The 16406-nt window shown below is 39.8% G+C and overlaps 1 protein-coding gene across 5 annotated transcripts in view; it reads left to right on the forward strand.

The window, feature by feature from the left end:
- The window catches only part of col18a1a (collagen type XVIII alpha 1 chain a), an 82328-nt gene that overhangs the window by 37800 nt on the left and 28122 nt on the right, over window positions 1-16406 (forward strand). For 4 of the 5 annotated variants that reach the window (XM_031757373.2, XM_031757370.2, XM_039600215.1 and 1 more), the window contains 3 exons: window positions 5683-6224; window positions 12752-12835; window positions 15211-15282. In XM_031757373.2, the coding sequence (XP_031613233.1) occupies window positions 5683-6224; window positions 12752-12835; window positions 15211-15282 (698 nt within the window). The remainder of the gene's footprint in view (window positions 1-5682; window positions 6225-12751; window positions 12836-15210; window positions 15283-16406) is intronic. The other variant, XM_039600217.1, reaches the window with a different exon arrangement.

A 16406-nucleotide genomic window follows, 5' to 3' on the forward strand; every position in this document is an offset into this window, starting at 1 on the left:
ATTGGCAAGTGAAGTCATGGAGGATTAGGATCCCTTTACTGGTCGTCAAACTTAAAACATTATTCTGCCACAACCGCATGCACGTTTTTTTTAATGTTGTAGACGCAGTAATCCGGAAAATGCAGACAGGCCTGCAGCACATTGAAAGGAACAATTATGTTGCCTTCTTTACATCCTGAGGGCAGGTTTTGTTGCAACTCTAGAAGCTAGTTCATCACCCAAGCATGCACGTTGCTTGCGAAAGTTGCCTCAAGGTATAACCGGAGTGCTCTCAGTTACTCTAAATCATTCTGGGATAGACTGAAATCCACTGCAGTCAACACCATCTGGTATGACTCAAACAGCAATCCACTGAAGCACATGGCTTGGTTAGACTGATGGCTGAATAGATGTGATGAAAAGCATTGCTCTGCTATAGAGTTACTACTGCACCTATAAGGTCTCCTCAACCCCAAATCCTAAAGATATCTAATAAACTTTGATTCTATTATATGTTGCCTGTAAACAACAGCATATTGATTTTATATTCTTCCTAATAACTATGTCTTTTCCTGTTTCTCACTGCAGCAACCTCTGCTCACGTTTAAGATTACACATACTGTAGTTGGCCAAGACAATATTTTAAAGCCAAAAGTACTTTATTTCTCAGTTTATTTGCCCAGTATCCTTCTCTAAGACTGTGCCCACCCGCTTACAAGCCTTTCAGTTTCTGATCAGAACCCTTACATGTAGTATCTGAGAAGCCTCAGGCACTTTCCACTACTTCAAGTTTGGGAGGAGGGCAGTCGTACTCTCTATTTTGTCTTTGGCCTTAAACCACCACACTCCTACGTCATGCAAATATAACTTGTAATGCAAGTGTTTCTTGACATACTGCCATCTTTGTGAGTTGATATTTTGGGTGAATTGAAGACAGACCCACTGGCATGGGTTGAAAAACACAAAGGAACAGTTTACACTAAATTAAATTACTGACTGTAGTCTTGATGCATCCAAGTGGGAGATTGATGTGGGTTCTGTCGGATGTGATCCTTCTACCTTTGAGAGTGGTGGGAAGGGAGATTGTTTTGCTTTGTGGCCTTTTTAGTGATGATTTGCATGGTTGTCTGTTCCCAGCTTGAAAGATGAGCAGTCAACCATGTCAGGCTCTGGAGGTCAAGCTTAGTTAATATTTAATATTAAACCACATTCATTTTTAGCAGATTGGAGTTTTAATTGGAAATGACGAGCTATCTGGGCTGTGCTGACAGACCTACATGTTACATTTTTTAATGCTACCTAAATGTCTGTATACATTTTAGCTTGTGTTTTGTGGCTAGTGTACCTTCTTTGGTGTTCTGTATATTTTGTAACACCATGGTTCTACTGAGCTGAGACTGATGTTTTATCTTATGACAAGAGGAAGGCCCAAAGCTGGCTGCAGTCCTTCACCACACTGCTTGCCAGGGAATCCTTTTGACTTGGCTCTCAGGAGGGTGCCAATTATGGGCACAGTGTGGTCTGACTTCTTTGCTGGCAGAAACCCGTTGCCCCCTCTGGTTTGTGTTGCAGTAGTACAAAATGAGAATGAGGCTGTGTTGCAAAAACAGAAAAGAACAAAAGCACCGGGATGTTTTAAGCTGGTTAAGTTCTTAAAGTTTTTAATGGTTTACCAGAGTGATGTAATTGCGAAATTCTGTACTGGTAACCATTTAGATCCTAATCACACCATATTTGAACATTTAGCTAATTCAATATTATATCCATGAATGCCTTTTCTTCTGTTGGGCTCATATGTCATAGTCAACAAGGCCAATACAAATGTACAGCCAATATGTTGGCTTAAACTGTCCCATCAACATCAAGCTGAAATGGACATCAATACAGATGTTCAGCTGTTATATCCTGTGCATGTTTGAGGTGCTGTCTCTGCCATTTGTATAGATGCATTTGCATTTTTTCTTTCTGTAGTTAGAAACACATCTGTGAACACAGCAGCATGGGGCAAGGGGGTGGATTGCCTAAAGAAATGTTACTTCACAGGTAGAGAACTCAGCTCTTCTCCAAAGAGTGAATTTCACAGCTGGCGGTAGACTCGTGCTCCTTTTTGTGGTTGAAGAATTACAGTTTAGTCTTCAGGTTGAGTCAGGATGAAATCTCCTTCCTGGACTGTGATGTGGGTTTCTTCTGTGGACTGCAGAACGGAAGGGACTTTATTATTTATTCATTTATTTAGTTTTTATTTCTTAAAACTACATTTTTCTATATTCATGTAACTTTAGACTTTGTTCAAAGTTCTCAGAGTATCACACATCCTTGCCAAGAAGAAGATTAAAACAAATATTATACTGTTTTAAGCAACAATGCAGCTTTATATTTAACTTGCTTCCACTAATCATGTGATCATGTGAGCAAAATGAATTTGCTTTACTTTAAATTGGCTGAGAATTGCTTCACATATGATTCATGCTGCAGATGCACAAGGATTATGATAAAAAAAAAAATCATGGGACTGTAATTTTCAGACAGCTTTCAGAGATGAACTCTGACACTCAAAACACAGGGTCAGACCACTGCCCCGCCTTCTGTAGACTGAGGGGAGAGATCGTTGCCCTCGTCTCAGCAGGCCTCAAGGGATGTTTTAAATGGTGATGGAGTTTAGTTGAGAAAAGCCGCACAGTTTCTCACTGTCCAGATGTTCGAATGTTTTCCCATGGTTTATACAGGATCTTGTGCTTTCCAAAGCTGTGCATGCAGCTGACAGTGTATATACAGCTTTATCAACAGGGTATCACAAAGTCTGCTACACCGTCTTGAAATGTGAGGAAAAGGAGTCAGTAAGCGGTCTTCCTGACAAGACAAACTAGCACCGTAAACCCTGCAGTGCTCCATTCATCACAGATCTTTTCTATTCCCAACTGACCTTGAAGCTGTCAGCGTTTAACAAAAGCTATCTGAGAAAACCTGAATTGAGATTGCACTTAAAATGCTAATGGTGACCTCTCTGAGGCCCCCTACAACTTTTGATGTCCGAGATGGAATGGCTGGTTGGCTCTTTGCTAACAATGCAGACACACTAAACCAGATTCAGTAAAAGCATTCCTCCGAAATCCTAAAGCAGGTCAAACCTTTCAATCAGCTTTAGATCTGAAAATGACATTTTAAGTCTCAAAATGGCATTAAGCACAGTTGCATCAGGATAGGTGGGCTGTAAATACCTTTTTTGGTCAATTCTAAGCACGGCTCAAAAGAGTGCACATCTGGTCGGTGTGGCTGATGGCTAATAGGTGAGATGTTTTGCTAATTAGGGGTTTGGAAAGCTTGTGTGCATGCACGTTCCAACAGGATGTCGGCTTTTTATTTGTTGAAAGAATCAAAATGCTTGAAATCCAGGTGAAAGAGAAATTGTGAGGAGTAGACGGTGAGGTCGTATCCTCACTTTGCACTGCAGAGGAATGCTGCATGCTGAGGGACAACCAGGATCTGTGTACGCAATCCGCCTAGCATTCCACCTTATTACAAACCTTTCATTTTAATTTGCACACAAATCAAATCATTCTCTCTGCTTTGCTTGCAGAAAAAATACACTGCATGTTCAGTTATGCACTGTGGCTTCAATAAAACTTCAACTTCCAACTGCTTCAGCCCCCAAAGCAGAAGGATTTACAATTTCCCAAATGATGGATTTCCCCTTTGAATCATTACAAGGTTTTTACCTTTTTTAAAACCTCCTTTGGCAGATTATGCACAAGACAGCAAGCCAGGATCAGACATGTCAGCACATGCCCACTGAAGGGACCCTCAAGGTGCCTCATTCTGATTTTATCAGAGTAAACATCTGGTCAGCCGGGTGCAAACAACAGTCAGTGACCTATGTCTGAGTTATTCTGAACCCGGAGGCCGTTGTGTCATCCTGTGGTGATTTTTTTTTTCCTTTTTTAATTTAGATAGAACATACTTAGTTTATACTGAGGTTTTGATTGTTTTAGGACCGTGGATTTAATTATTAGATTTGATGTGTTTGCTTGTAATATGGTCTCTAACTTTCTAAATGATATAGCGACTTTGGATATGACACAGAGATAAAATGTATAAGATTGATTAAGAATGTCTAAATGTTAAGATGTTCATGGTTCACTAAAAGTGTTTCCCAGGCTTGAGTAAAATATTTATCAGTCTTTGGACTTTGCTTATACTTCTGTTGACATGCATATATGTATGTGAGTGTACAACTATTATTGGTCTCATCCGCTTACTGCTCTAGAAGTCTGATTGGTGCAGAGAGGAACTGCACAATGGAAGGTATTTTTATTGCTGTCCTGTTGCAGCTTGACTGGGTTCTCTGTTAGCGCAGATTCAAATAAATGCATCTGCAGTCCTCCGATAGCGAGCAGAATATTCAGGCTGGTGTTTATGATGGTACAGAAGAGAGCGGCATCTTTGGCTCAGATAAAATATCTCGTGTGTTTAGGCTCTCGACGCAGCCAACTGCTGATTCAATTGATCTCCAGCACTCAGGGCAGTGGGGAAGCTTTGAACTGAGCGATAGAGCTCACTCGTTAGTCACCAGGTGGTAAACCAAAGCATTTCTTCAAAGAATCAGAAATGCATCACGTTGTCCAAAAACAGTCATTTTGGTCAATCTGTTTTTAACACATGGAAACATTTTTTCCTTTTTTGAGGGGGGGGATCAAAGCGCAGAAGTTTGGTTTGATGTCACTACATCAAATTCTGTGTCCACAGTGCATGTGCATGAATACACATTGCTCTCTGTGTTCTTTGCTTTTCTTAAACACTTTAAATTATGCACCGACTTTGCCAGTGTCGCCCAGGGTGATGGAAGTGTCAGCACAGACATGCCGGAGGCCCAGCTGTTGGTCCCTGCAGTGCCCCAAGTCATGACATCTAGCAGATGTCATGCAAGTTTGAAAAGTTTTGCGTGTTTTTTTTGTGTGTGTGTGTGTGTGTGTGTGTGTGTGTGTGTGTGTGTGTGTGTGTGTGTGTGTGTGTGTGTGTGTGTGTGTGTGTGTGTGTGTGTGTGTGTGTGTGTGTGTGTGTGTGTGTGTGTGTGTGTGTGTGTGTGTGTGTGTGTGTGTGTGTGTGTTGGGTTTTTTTTCAGTGTCTTCAAGAATGATGCGTAAATGTCCATCTGTTCCATAGTCTGCAGCAGGCTTTTCATCTACTTCCACTGTGCATGAGTAGAGGATAAACCTTGACGAGGTTTCTTTCTTTCTTAGTTTAGGAAGTTCTTGCCTTAAGTGTGCAAGACTTATAACATCTGAGAAAATGTTTCTTTTCTTACTCTCTTTTGCCTCATGTTTTCCCTTTTTTGCAGATGTTTTGGATTTAACACACTTTCCATATTTTCAAGTAATAAAATCACTTGTTTGTTTGTGGTCCCTTGAGAGTAGCTGCTTTTCCCGGGCTTCTAGGAAAAAAAAAACATGGTTCGGTAAAAGCAGATGTGGGACCATTTACATTCTCACATACATTTCTTTACAAAGGGCATTGTGACTGATTCAGCTGCAGTTAGTGCAAGTACCTGTCCTGCATCCATCACAAACATCCACATTTTGTCACCTATGTTACGGGTTCGAAATTGCCAACAGCCTCCTGGTCTAACTCCTAGTCTGCCATGCTGCCCTTTAAACCTCTGCTGTTTTATGCTCACTGTGGCCTGATATCTTCTTTCTCTCCCCTTAGAAGACAGCGGAGTCTCCCTGCTACAACTGATTGGAGATCCTCCTCCGAGTGAGATCACCCAAATCTATGGACCAGACAACACCCCCAGTTTTGTCTTTGGACCGGATGCCAACACGGGCCAGCTGGCACGGGCCCACCTCCCGAACCCATTTTACCGAGACTTTTCCCTCATTTTCAACCTGAAACCCACCACTAACCAGGGCGGGGTCATCTTCTCCATCACGGATGCTCGGCAGAGTATCATGCATGTGGGAGTTAAGCTGTCAGCCGTGCAGAACAACAACCAAAATGTCATCCTGTACTACACCAAGCCCAAGTCAGCGCGGTCCTTTGAGGCAGCCAGGTTCCTCGTGACCTCCATGACGGACACCTGGACCCGTTTTTCTCTTGCAGTGATGGACAACAAGGTGCTATTCTACTTCAACTGTGACACAGACCCTCAGGTGGTGCACATCGAGAGGTCAACGGAGGACATGGAGCTGGAGAGTGGCGCTGGGGTCTTTGTTGGGCAGGCTGGAGGAGCGGATCCTGATAAGTTCCTGGTGTGTAAATAGAGTTCTACCTTTTTAACCTAAACACTGATATAGTAAATACAACACATTTATTTTATATCCTTTCATAACAGGTAAAGAACTATCTGTCGATTGTGTATCGCGTAAATCAGATTGTTGCATTCCTAAACTAAAGCTTTATACAACCAACATTAACTTAGAGACCGGATTCCTGCTGCGTGAAGTCTTGGAAAGGTGCAGCTCAGTGTTTTGATTTTTCACGGTTGTTATTATCCTGTGAAACATTTTGGCTGAATAACTCTCATGTGATCCCATTGCTCAAATTGCCTACTTCAAACCAAAACATTAATGTCTGTATCGCGTCACCATCATCTGTAGATTCTGCAAATAATTGGAAGACCTCACAGTTGTGATGTAATTAGTGCCAGTCGTTTGACTGGTGTACATCTCAGCGGTTGGCCACAACAACTGCCGGCCTTAGCTGCAGGGGTTGCAGTAGTTCAACCATGGCTAATTACATGGAGAAAACAGCCAGTGATCATTTTTCATTCTGTCTCTAAGCATGCAATTATTTTAAGTTTATCAACACAAAAAGCAAACGAAGAACTCCATATAAGAACTGAGTAATTTGTCAGGGACAAACCTTTTAGGCAAAAACGGAGTTGCTTAAGTTATTTTTCATACTTGAGATCTCAATCAATCATTGCAGAGTGATTGTTTTATATCCATGTAATGCACTTATGCACTCTTTAGTAACAGTTGTGATTAAAATCGCTGAAAAGATTTATATCTTTGAGCCTTGAAAATTCAACCAAACCCTTTTGGGTGTGGAACAATCTTTAATTTGTGCAATTTGGTTTTTGGAAAATAAAAAATGGAAGCTTTTTAGATTTGAATTTCAACACTTAATAGACAACACTCGTGAAAGTCATGCATGACCTTATATTATTGGACAAATATAAGTATAAGCAGATCATTTTCTTCCCAATTTCCACTTTTTTTTAGGGTTACATCTGTGAAGTCTAACGAAATCTCCTACGCTCCCCTGGAAACTGATAGAAAATAAAATGAAATGGAAAAGAAATGTAGAAAAAGGGAAAAAAATGATTTGCCTAATATGGGCACTGTTTTCAGCTTCATCCCAGACTGCTCTCAGACTTGTATATTGGAAGCTTTCTGGTTTCGCTCTGTTGTGGTATTGACCAATCATGTTTGAACAGTGCTTTGGGCACGGACATCAAAATACCAGAAATGTAATAGTCCGTACCAACATCAGTGGATTTACACGATTCTTGATACCCAATCCGATGCCATGGTTTTCTTTGGTAGATGCTGCACCACTTCTTTCTTTAAAAGGTCAAGGTATTTGAAATGAACACCAACATGAATGTTTTATTTATTTCAAATTTGATTTGTCACATACATAGTACAACATGTAGTGAAATGCTTGTGTCTGAGCTGCAGACGTAGCTGCGCCATTCCAGGGCTTGGTTTTAGCATGGGGGGTCTAGCCAGGACCCTTTCTCGATACCAGGTGGGAATTGAACTTGCAACTCCCGATCTAAAGGTGTGTAGTCATACCACTACACTATCCAGGAGCTATTTATTTAAAATTTTTGCATTATTTCTTGTCAGAACAGACTGAAATGTTAGCATGGTTGCCAAGGAGCTAAGTTAGCTTCAGCATTTATAGAATGCTGTCATCAGTTTGTCTTCTCAAAGAAAATGGTAACATGCATTTCAGGACCCCATTAAAAAGGATCAATTCAATTCAATTCAATTTTATTTATATAGCGCCAAATCACAACAAAAGTCGCCTCAAGGTGCTTTATATTGTACAGTAGATAGCACAATAATAAATACAGAGAAAAACCCAACAATCATATGACCCCCTATGAGCAAGCACTTTGGCGACAGTGGGAAGGAAAAACTCCCTTTAACAGGAAGAAACCTCCGCAGAACCAGGCTCAGGGAGGGGCGGCCATCTGCTGAGACCGGTTGGGGTGAGAGAAGAAAACAGGATAAAGACATGCTGTGGAAGAGAGACAGAGATTAATAACAGATATGATTCGATGCAGAGAGGTCTATTAACACATAGTGAGTGAGAAAGGTGACTGGAATGGAAAAACTCAATGCATCATGGGAATCCCCGGCAGCCTACGTCTATTGCAGCATAACTAAGGGAGGATTCAGGGTCACCTGGTCCAGCCCTAACTATATGCTTTAGCAAAAAGGAAAGTTTTAAGCCTAATCTTGAAAGTAGAGATAGTGTCTGTCTCCCGAATCCAAACTGGAAGCTGGTTCCACAGAAGAGGGGCCTGAAAACTGAAGGCTCTGCCTCCCATTCTACTTTTAAATACTCTAGGAACAACAAGTAGGCCTGCAGTGTGAGAGCGAAGTGCTCTAATAGGGTGATATGGTACTACAAGGTCATTAAGATAAGATGGGGCCTGATTATTTAAGACCTTGTATGTGAGGAGCAGGATTTTGAATTCAATTCTGGATTTAACAGGAAGCCAATGAAGGGAAGCCAAAACAGGAGAAATATGCTCTCTTTTCTAGTCCCTGTCAGTACTCTTGCTGCAGCATTTTGGATTAGCTGAAGACTTTTCAGCGAGTTTTAGGACATCCTGATAATAAAGAATTACAGTAGTCCAGCCTGGAAGTAATAAATGCATGAACTAGTTTTTCAGCGTCACTCTGAGACAGGATATTTCTAATTTTAGAGATGTTGCGCAAAATGGAAGAAAGCAGTCTTACATATTTGTTTAATATGTGCATTGAAGGACATGTCCTGGTCAAAAATGACTCAAGGTTCCTCACAGCATTACTGGAGGCCAAGGTAATGCCATCCAGAGTAAGAATCTGCTTAGATACCATATTTCTAAGATTTTCAGGGCCGAGTACAATAACCTCAGTTTTATCTGAATTAAGAAGCAGAAAGTTAGCGGCCATCCAGGTCTTTATGTCTTTAAGACATTCCTGCAGTTTAACTAATTGGTCTGTGATACCTGGCTTCATGGACAGATAGAGCTGCGTGTCATCTGCATAGCAGTGAAAATTTATGCTATGTCTTCTAATGATGCTGCCTAAGGAAGCATGCATAATGTAAATAGAATTGGTCCTAGCACTGAACCCTGTGGAACACCATAATTGACCTTAGTGGGTGAAGAGGACTCTCCATTTACTTGAACAAATTGGAGTCTATTAGATAGATATGATACAAACCACTGCAGTGCAGTACCTGTAATACCTACAGCATGTTCTAATCGCTCTAATAGGATATTATGGTCAACAGTATCGAACGCAGCACTGAGGTCTAGCAGGACAAGCACAGAGATGAGTCCACTGTCAGAGGCCATAAGAAGATCATTTGTAACCTTCACTAAAGCTGTTTCTGTGCTGTGATGAGCTCTGAAACCTGACTGAAACGCTTCAAATAAGCCATTCCTCTGCAGATGATCTGTTAGCTGTTTGACAACTACTCTTTCAAGGATTTTTGATATGAAAGGAAGGTTGGAGATTGGCCTATAATTAGCTAAGACAGCTGGGTCTAGAGATGGCTTTTTAAGTAAAGGTTTAACTACAGCCACCTTGAAGGCCTGTGGTACATAGCCGATTATTAGAGATAGGTTGATCATACTTAAGATCGAAGAATTAATTAATGGCAGGACTTCTTTGAGCAGTTTTGTAGGAATGGGGTCTAAAAGACACGTTGATGGTTTGGAGGAATTAATTATTGAAGTTAACTCAGAAAGATCAATTGGAGAAAAAGAGTTTAACTTAACATCGATGGTACTAAAAGTAGCTGTGGATAATATTACATCTGTGGGATGATTATTGGTAATTTTTTCTCTAATGATAAAAATTTTATTTGTGAAGAAGTTCATGAAGTCATTACTAGTTAACGTTAAAGGGATTGTTGGCTCAGTAGAGCTCTGACTTTTCGTCAGCCTGGCTACAGTGCTGAAGAGAAACCTGGGGTTGTTCTTATTTTCTTCAATCAGTGACGAATAGTAAGATGTTCTGGCTTTATGGAGGGCTTTCTTATAAAGTAGCAAACTATTTCTCCAGGCTAAATGATGATCCTCTAAATTTGTGACACGCCATTTCCTCTCCAGCTTACGAGTTATCTGCTTTAGGCTACGTGTTTGAGAATTATACCACGGAGTCAGGTACTTGGATTTGAGGCCTTAGTTTTCACAGGAGCTACAGTATCCAGAGTCGTGCGTAGTGAGGAGGTAAAATTATTAACAAGATAATCGACCTCTGTTGGAGTAGCGTTCAGATAGCTGCTCTGCTCTATGTTGGTACAGGGCATTGAAGATGATAACAGTGGGTGGATTATATTCTTAAACTTAGTTACAGCACTTTCAGAAAGACATCTACTTTGATAAAGTCTACTCTCCGCTGCTGTGTAATCAATTATTGTAAATGTAAATGTTATCAGGAAATGATCAGACAGCAGAGGGTTTTCAGGAAACACTGTTAAATGTTCAGTTTCTATGCCATATGTTAAAACAAGATCTAGAGTGTGATTAAAGTGGTGGGTGGGTTCTTTTACATTTTGAGAGAAGCCAATTGAGTCTAATAACAGATTAAATGCGATGTTGAGGCTGTCATTTTAGCATCTACATGGATGTTAAAATCACCCACAATAATTATTTTATCTGAGCTGAGCACTAAATCAGATAAAAGTCTGAGAAATCAGAGAGAAACTCTGTGTAAGGCCCAGGTGGACGATAGATGATAACAAGTAAGACTGGTTTCTGAGTTTTACAGCTGGGGTGGACGAGGCTAAGCATCAGGCTTTCAAATGAATTAAAAGTCTGTCTTGGTCTTTCGTTAATTAATAGACTGGTGTGAAAAATTGCTGCCACACCGCCCCCTCGGCCTGTGCTTCGGGATTTCTGGTAGTTAGAATGACTCGGGGTGTTGATTCATTTAAACTAACATACTCATCCTGCTGCAACCAGGTTTCTGTAAGGCAGAGTAAATCGATTTGTTGATCAATTATTAAGTCATGTACTAACAGAGACTTGGAGGAGAGAGACCTAATATTTAATAATCCACATTTCACTGTTTTACTCTTTGGTTCAAATGTGGATACTGTATTGTTCTTTCTTTGTGATTTTTTATGTTTAAGTTGTTTATTGCTGGTTTTTAGTTTGTTTTTTGTCTTTTTGGGAGCTGACACAGTCTCAATGGAGATGAAACAACACTTTCAATGTTGTTAATATGAAATGAAACTCTTCCACCTTAGATACTTTGAACTGACTTTGAAATATATTTGAAAAGCATGACAGCATCGTACAAACATATACCATCTACGATAACTACTGCTCCATATTCAACATAATTTGTCCAACACATCCATTTGCTAAAAGCATCTACTTAATAAAATTGTTACATAAATGATGACACAAGATATAATTTTATTACATATGAATTTCTTTTTCAAACGACTACGTCCCATCTGGCTAAAACCCCTAAAGTCTCTAGTCATCTCCCAGTTTGAAATTCATCTCTCGCTTCCCCTCTCAGCTGTAACACTAGTTTCAGTCTTTTTTTGATGACTGACGACAGCTGCATATGTTGCTGAAAACCACTTTTTAACGCTGCTACACTCTGCTTCAGGTTTTTGGCTCAAATCCCCTCTTAAATATTTCCTTGTGGTTGGATGTTTAAGCAGGAGGACGTTTTCTCAACTGTTTATTATTAAAAGTTATCCTAAAGCATTTTTAAAAAAAATAATCCAAGGCCCCCCCCCATGTGTTATGTGTTGACCTGAGCATGGCCCTAGGGCTCCAGAGGTCTTGTGAATTTAATTTCCTTAATCAAATCAAGACTTGGCAAGCTCTTACAAACATCTAAATATTTATATTTTGCATTTTGAAAATGGACATTCCATTCTGAAGGGGGATTTTGAAGTATTTTAAGTTATCCTTTTCTTATTTTTCATCAGAAAACACATGCTGTAGTGACAAGTTTTGACCTTCTTGTGAACAAAATCTAAGATTTATTGTGAAGATCTGAAGCAGTAAAGATTAAAAGGGACATTCACTATATGGAAATGTTACTGAATAGGCCTTAAAGGTCTGTGGAGAGACTGGGTTAAAGTGTCAAAGAGCTCTTTATCTTCAAAGTTCTCTTAAAAAATCCATTTGACTCTTTTTCTTGGGACATAAATGTGTCCTGAAGAAGAGTTGACTTCAAATAATACCACAGCAGAGAGACCACCACGACATACACAGCTAATGGACCTTTCATAGGCAGGAAGACGGTAAGAATGCTATCTGCCTGAGTGTCCTGTGTGGGAACATGTATCAGATGGTGTGTTTGAGTCACAGATAGTGGTACTTCACAGACAGAGACATCAATAGCCCCTCTGATTTTGTGGCAGGGGGAATTCCCTGAGAAATATAATTAAATCAAAGCACTGCTGAAAAAAAGCATACATGTTCTGGCAGCAGTACATGTTGTAGATGTGAGAAGAAGAGCTGTCCTGTTCTTATTATCATCAAACATTTAAATACCACGTTCGTGTTTTGCAACAGGGTGTGATCGGTGAGCTGAGGGTGGTGGGGGATCCCTTTGCTGCCAACAGGCACTGTGAGGAGGATGAAGATGACTCAGACATGGTGAGTAACAACTTATCACATACATACTGAATGACACACTACATGTGACTGAACTCACTGGACATATGGCATAAACTCATCAGGAAAGTGTTTACAGAGGTAAAGCTTCAGTGCTGTTTTCACATAGAGTTCTATATTTCCAGGTTGGTGACTAATCAAAAGAATGCCAGTATAAGACATTGTGTATGGTGTGGATGTTAACCTCCAAGGAAAGGTGACTCTGGGTGACAACGTTAACATTGACCTGCAAACTAATCTGGCATCATGCACTCAAAGTTATGCATGGTGCAAAGTGCCACAAATATCAGTATAATATTATTTGATCCTAAGTTTTCCTCTAAAACTGTATGAGTAGTTTGTTTGTTTTTACAGTAAAGGTACTGTGCTCAAACCAGGTTAAACTCATATTAGATAAACACAATGCTACCAGCATTAGCTATGTGTGCACAATAGTGGCTACATACTGCAGTGGTCTACACATTTACTTAACAAGCAAAAGAACCACAGTTCAGTAGACCCAAATCTTTATGTTTTTGTTCGATCACTAAGTCCACCTTGTGTAAAAATCTGCCAAATCAAATATATAAGGAGGCAGCCAAAAGTATGCTATGTGTATGTGACAAAATTTAAACAGGCTGCACAGTGTGCATTTGTGCTTTTTGTCATTTTGCAGCTACCTTTTATAGTTTGGACAGTATGGCTTAAAAAAAATTTAAGCTGACGATAGTTCCACTTTGTAAAAGTAATCCAATCTGATCCATGTTTAAGATCTGTAATAAAAAGTTTTAAGTAACTTTTAAGGCTTCAAATTCAGATAATTGCATATTGGAATTTTCCAAAGGACGTGGTAAATCCCAGTTACAAAATGACACGTCCCAGCTTTTAACCACTTTATGGAGCTAATATCAGGGATAATTAGCTAGCTAACTAGATAAAACTGTCTCTGGAGTAATTTTTGGAAATGGCAAACTGGCCTAAATTAAGTTGCTACATTATGTCCACAGTCTGAAATCAGGGATTTTGTTCCATGATATCTTTCATGATATCTTTTTTTAGTTATAGCCAGCAGCATGTGTGCAGAAGAATGGACAGCTAATCATCGACATAGCCAATGCTAATGATTTATTTCAGCAGTTTTGAATCAGTTAATCATGACTTTAAAGGAAATAATAACAGCCAAATTGTGGAAGAGACATCCTAAAGTAACACAAGTGATGCCATTTTACTTAAAACTGATGCTTTAGTTCAGTATGCAACTTCACTTAAACCAGTAAGAACCTACCCATCAAATAATAGCCAGAAAATTCTGATTTTTTTGGAACTGAGATGTTTATTAACCTTATAACAAAATCCACATTTTTTTTTTTTTTTTTGCTATATCATGTTGTGTATTATATATTTTTATTATATATTTTTTGTATCGCATTTGATACATCGGGCATTTTTGGCAACTTTTTGTTGACAACAATGTTAATTTTATACAAAAAAAGAGAGTTTTGTCCATAATATTTTGAAATTATGGCAAGTATTGATCATGTTGATGAGATGGAGGTCTCAGAAACTCATGTATCAAATATGATGCAAAGGGCATCATAGGGTTAAAACCCACAGTAAATCTGTAAGAGCTGTAAGTCTGAGAGCAGCCTTTGCACCGCTGACCCTGACCACCCAGACACAAACACAGGTGCCTCGCCGCAGCCCACCAGCAGCCTTCACTGTTATTTAGTAAAACATTCACAGCTGTTCTGCTCACCCAGACCACCAAAACCATGTCCTTACTGACAGAATAAAGTTTGTGACTTTACTGCTTGTTGTCATCAAATCTTTTAGATGTTGTTTGGATTAGATGGGGGAAATCACAGGTTTCCCATTTCAGGATGTGCCTTTTATCTCCAATGGCAACCTAACAGCTGTTTCCATGTTTTGCCAACACATCAAATACACTGATATATCAAGAAAGGTTGAATGTAATGGGAGTTTACTGTATGAAAGCTTCTTACTCTAAATTAGTATAGCAAATATGTATGCCTTTGACTTACTGGTGTTAATGCAGACATAAATTCTGTGTAACATGGAACCTAGCCAAGAAGGTAACACAAATACTAGATTTACGACAATAAACACAACATGGTCGAGCAAAAGAGGCCACATACGCTGTGACTGAGAGAGCAGGAAGGAAAGAGCTTCTGGTCTTAAAATGTATATGCACACATATTTTATTAAAACTCCCCCATAGATCAGAACATTTCTATGACATTTCACACAGTTAAAAGGAGATTTTCAGGTTTATAATGGTCAGAGCACTGAATAAAAACAAGAGCGTGGTCTTGTTAACAATAAAATGAAGTGTAAAAATGTATGATCGGTCTCCTCAGGCTTCAGGGGAAGGAAGCGGTTATGTGGAAACCAGACCCCCAAGACCAGGCACGGAAAAACACACATGGACGGTATGCAACAACTTTTGTGTATTCTCGAGTTTCTTTATTTCCAATGAAGGTTTATCTTTGTCACTTTGCGTTCTGCTTGATTGACTGCACTGCTATTTTGCTTGTTACTCTTAATGCACTGTTGTAAACATGCTAATGAGTTTGCTTTAAAGTTGTGGATCAAACATGCACAAGAATGCATTATTACATCATGAGGATTCAAGCCGGTGATCAAGTAAGACACGGACACGGGGTGTGTGCAGCAGACTGTGCTTCTGTAAACTCAGTGTTGAATATACCACTGATGTCTCAGATTACTCGATATAAGTGAGTGACCACTCATCCCCCCATGGGAGATTAAAAACTGCTGAGTTGATGTCTGGAACACGAGCTGCTTCTGTCGTATACATTTAGGGACAAAGAGCTTTTCCAAAGCAAATTCTAGGAGAGTATCATTTAAGGCATGGCTACATGGTGATTGACAATGACCAGGTATGCTCTCTTCTGCTGTTGTTTTCCACATATAAACTTTAACTTGCCATGCAGGTAAGTCAGCTGTTAGCAAACTAGATTTGAAAATCATCTTTTTATCACTGATGCTTTACTGATTTACTAGTGGACAGTTGTCTTGACCTTTTTCTTTTTTTTTTTCTTCAAACATTCACTCACAGCTAACCGGGTTGCTCGGCTCTTCCTGTCATGTCAGGCTGGCTAGCTTGCTGAGCCACTGTTGCTTTGGTGCTCATTCATTCTGGTCTGAACTCCAACTCTAGTGTCTTAGATGACAGCTGGCCAAGACACAAGAATCCCTGTTGTCCTCTTGAGATCTGCTGCAACACAGCAGACCAGAACAAGGACTACAAACTGCAATCCAAGACCATGCAGCTGGGGTCCATCCATGTGATGAGAGTCCCTGTTAAGGCAGCTCATTCTATTAATTCATCATCTGATGTTTTGGGATTGGAGTGTCTTATAAATGTATTATTTAAAACTTTATTTGAGAAAGCATGCATGTGCAACCACAAAGCAGCATGCCTCTTCTGGTCTGTTCAATTTAGCATGAACCGACCTGAGGCTTCAGAACCATTAGTCTGCGGTTAGAGACACAATCTACTTTAAATGATCTTGTTTTTGTTTATTGGTGC

The sequence above is a fragment of the Oreochromis aureus genome, linkage group 16, assembly GCF_013358895.1.
Source record: "Oreochromis aureus strain Israel breed Guangdong linkage group 16, ZZ_aureus, whole genome shotgun sequence".
NCBI classification, from domain to species: Eukaryota; Metazoa; Chordata; class Actinopteri; order Cichliformes; family Cichlidae; genus Oreochromis; species Oreochromis aureus.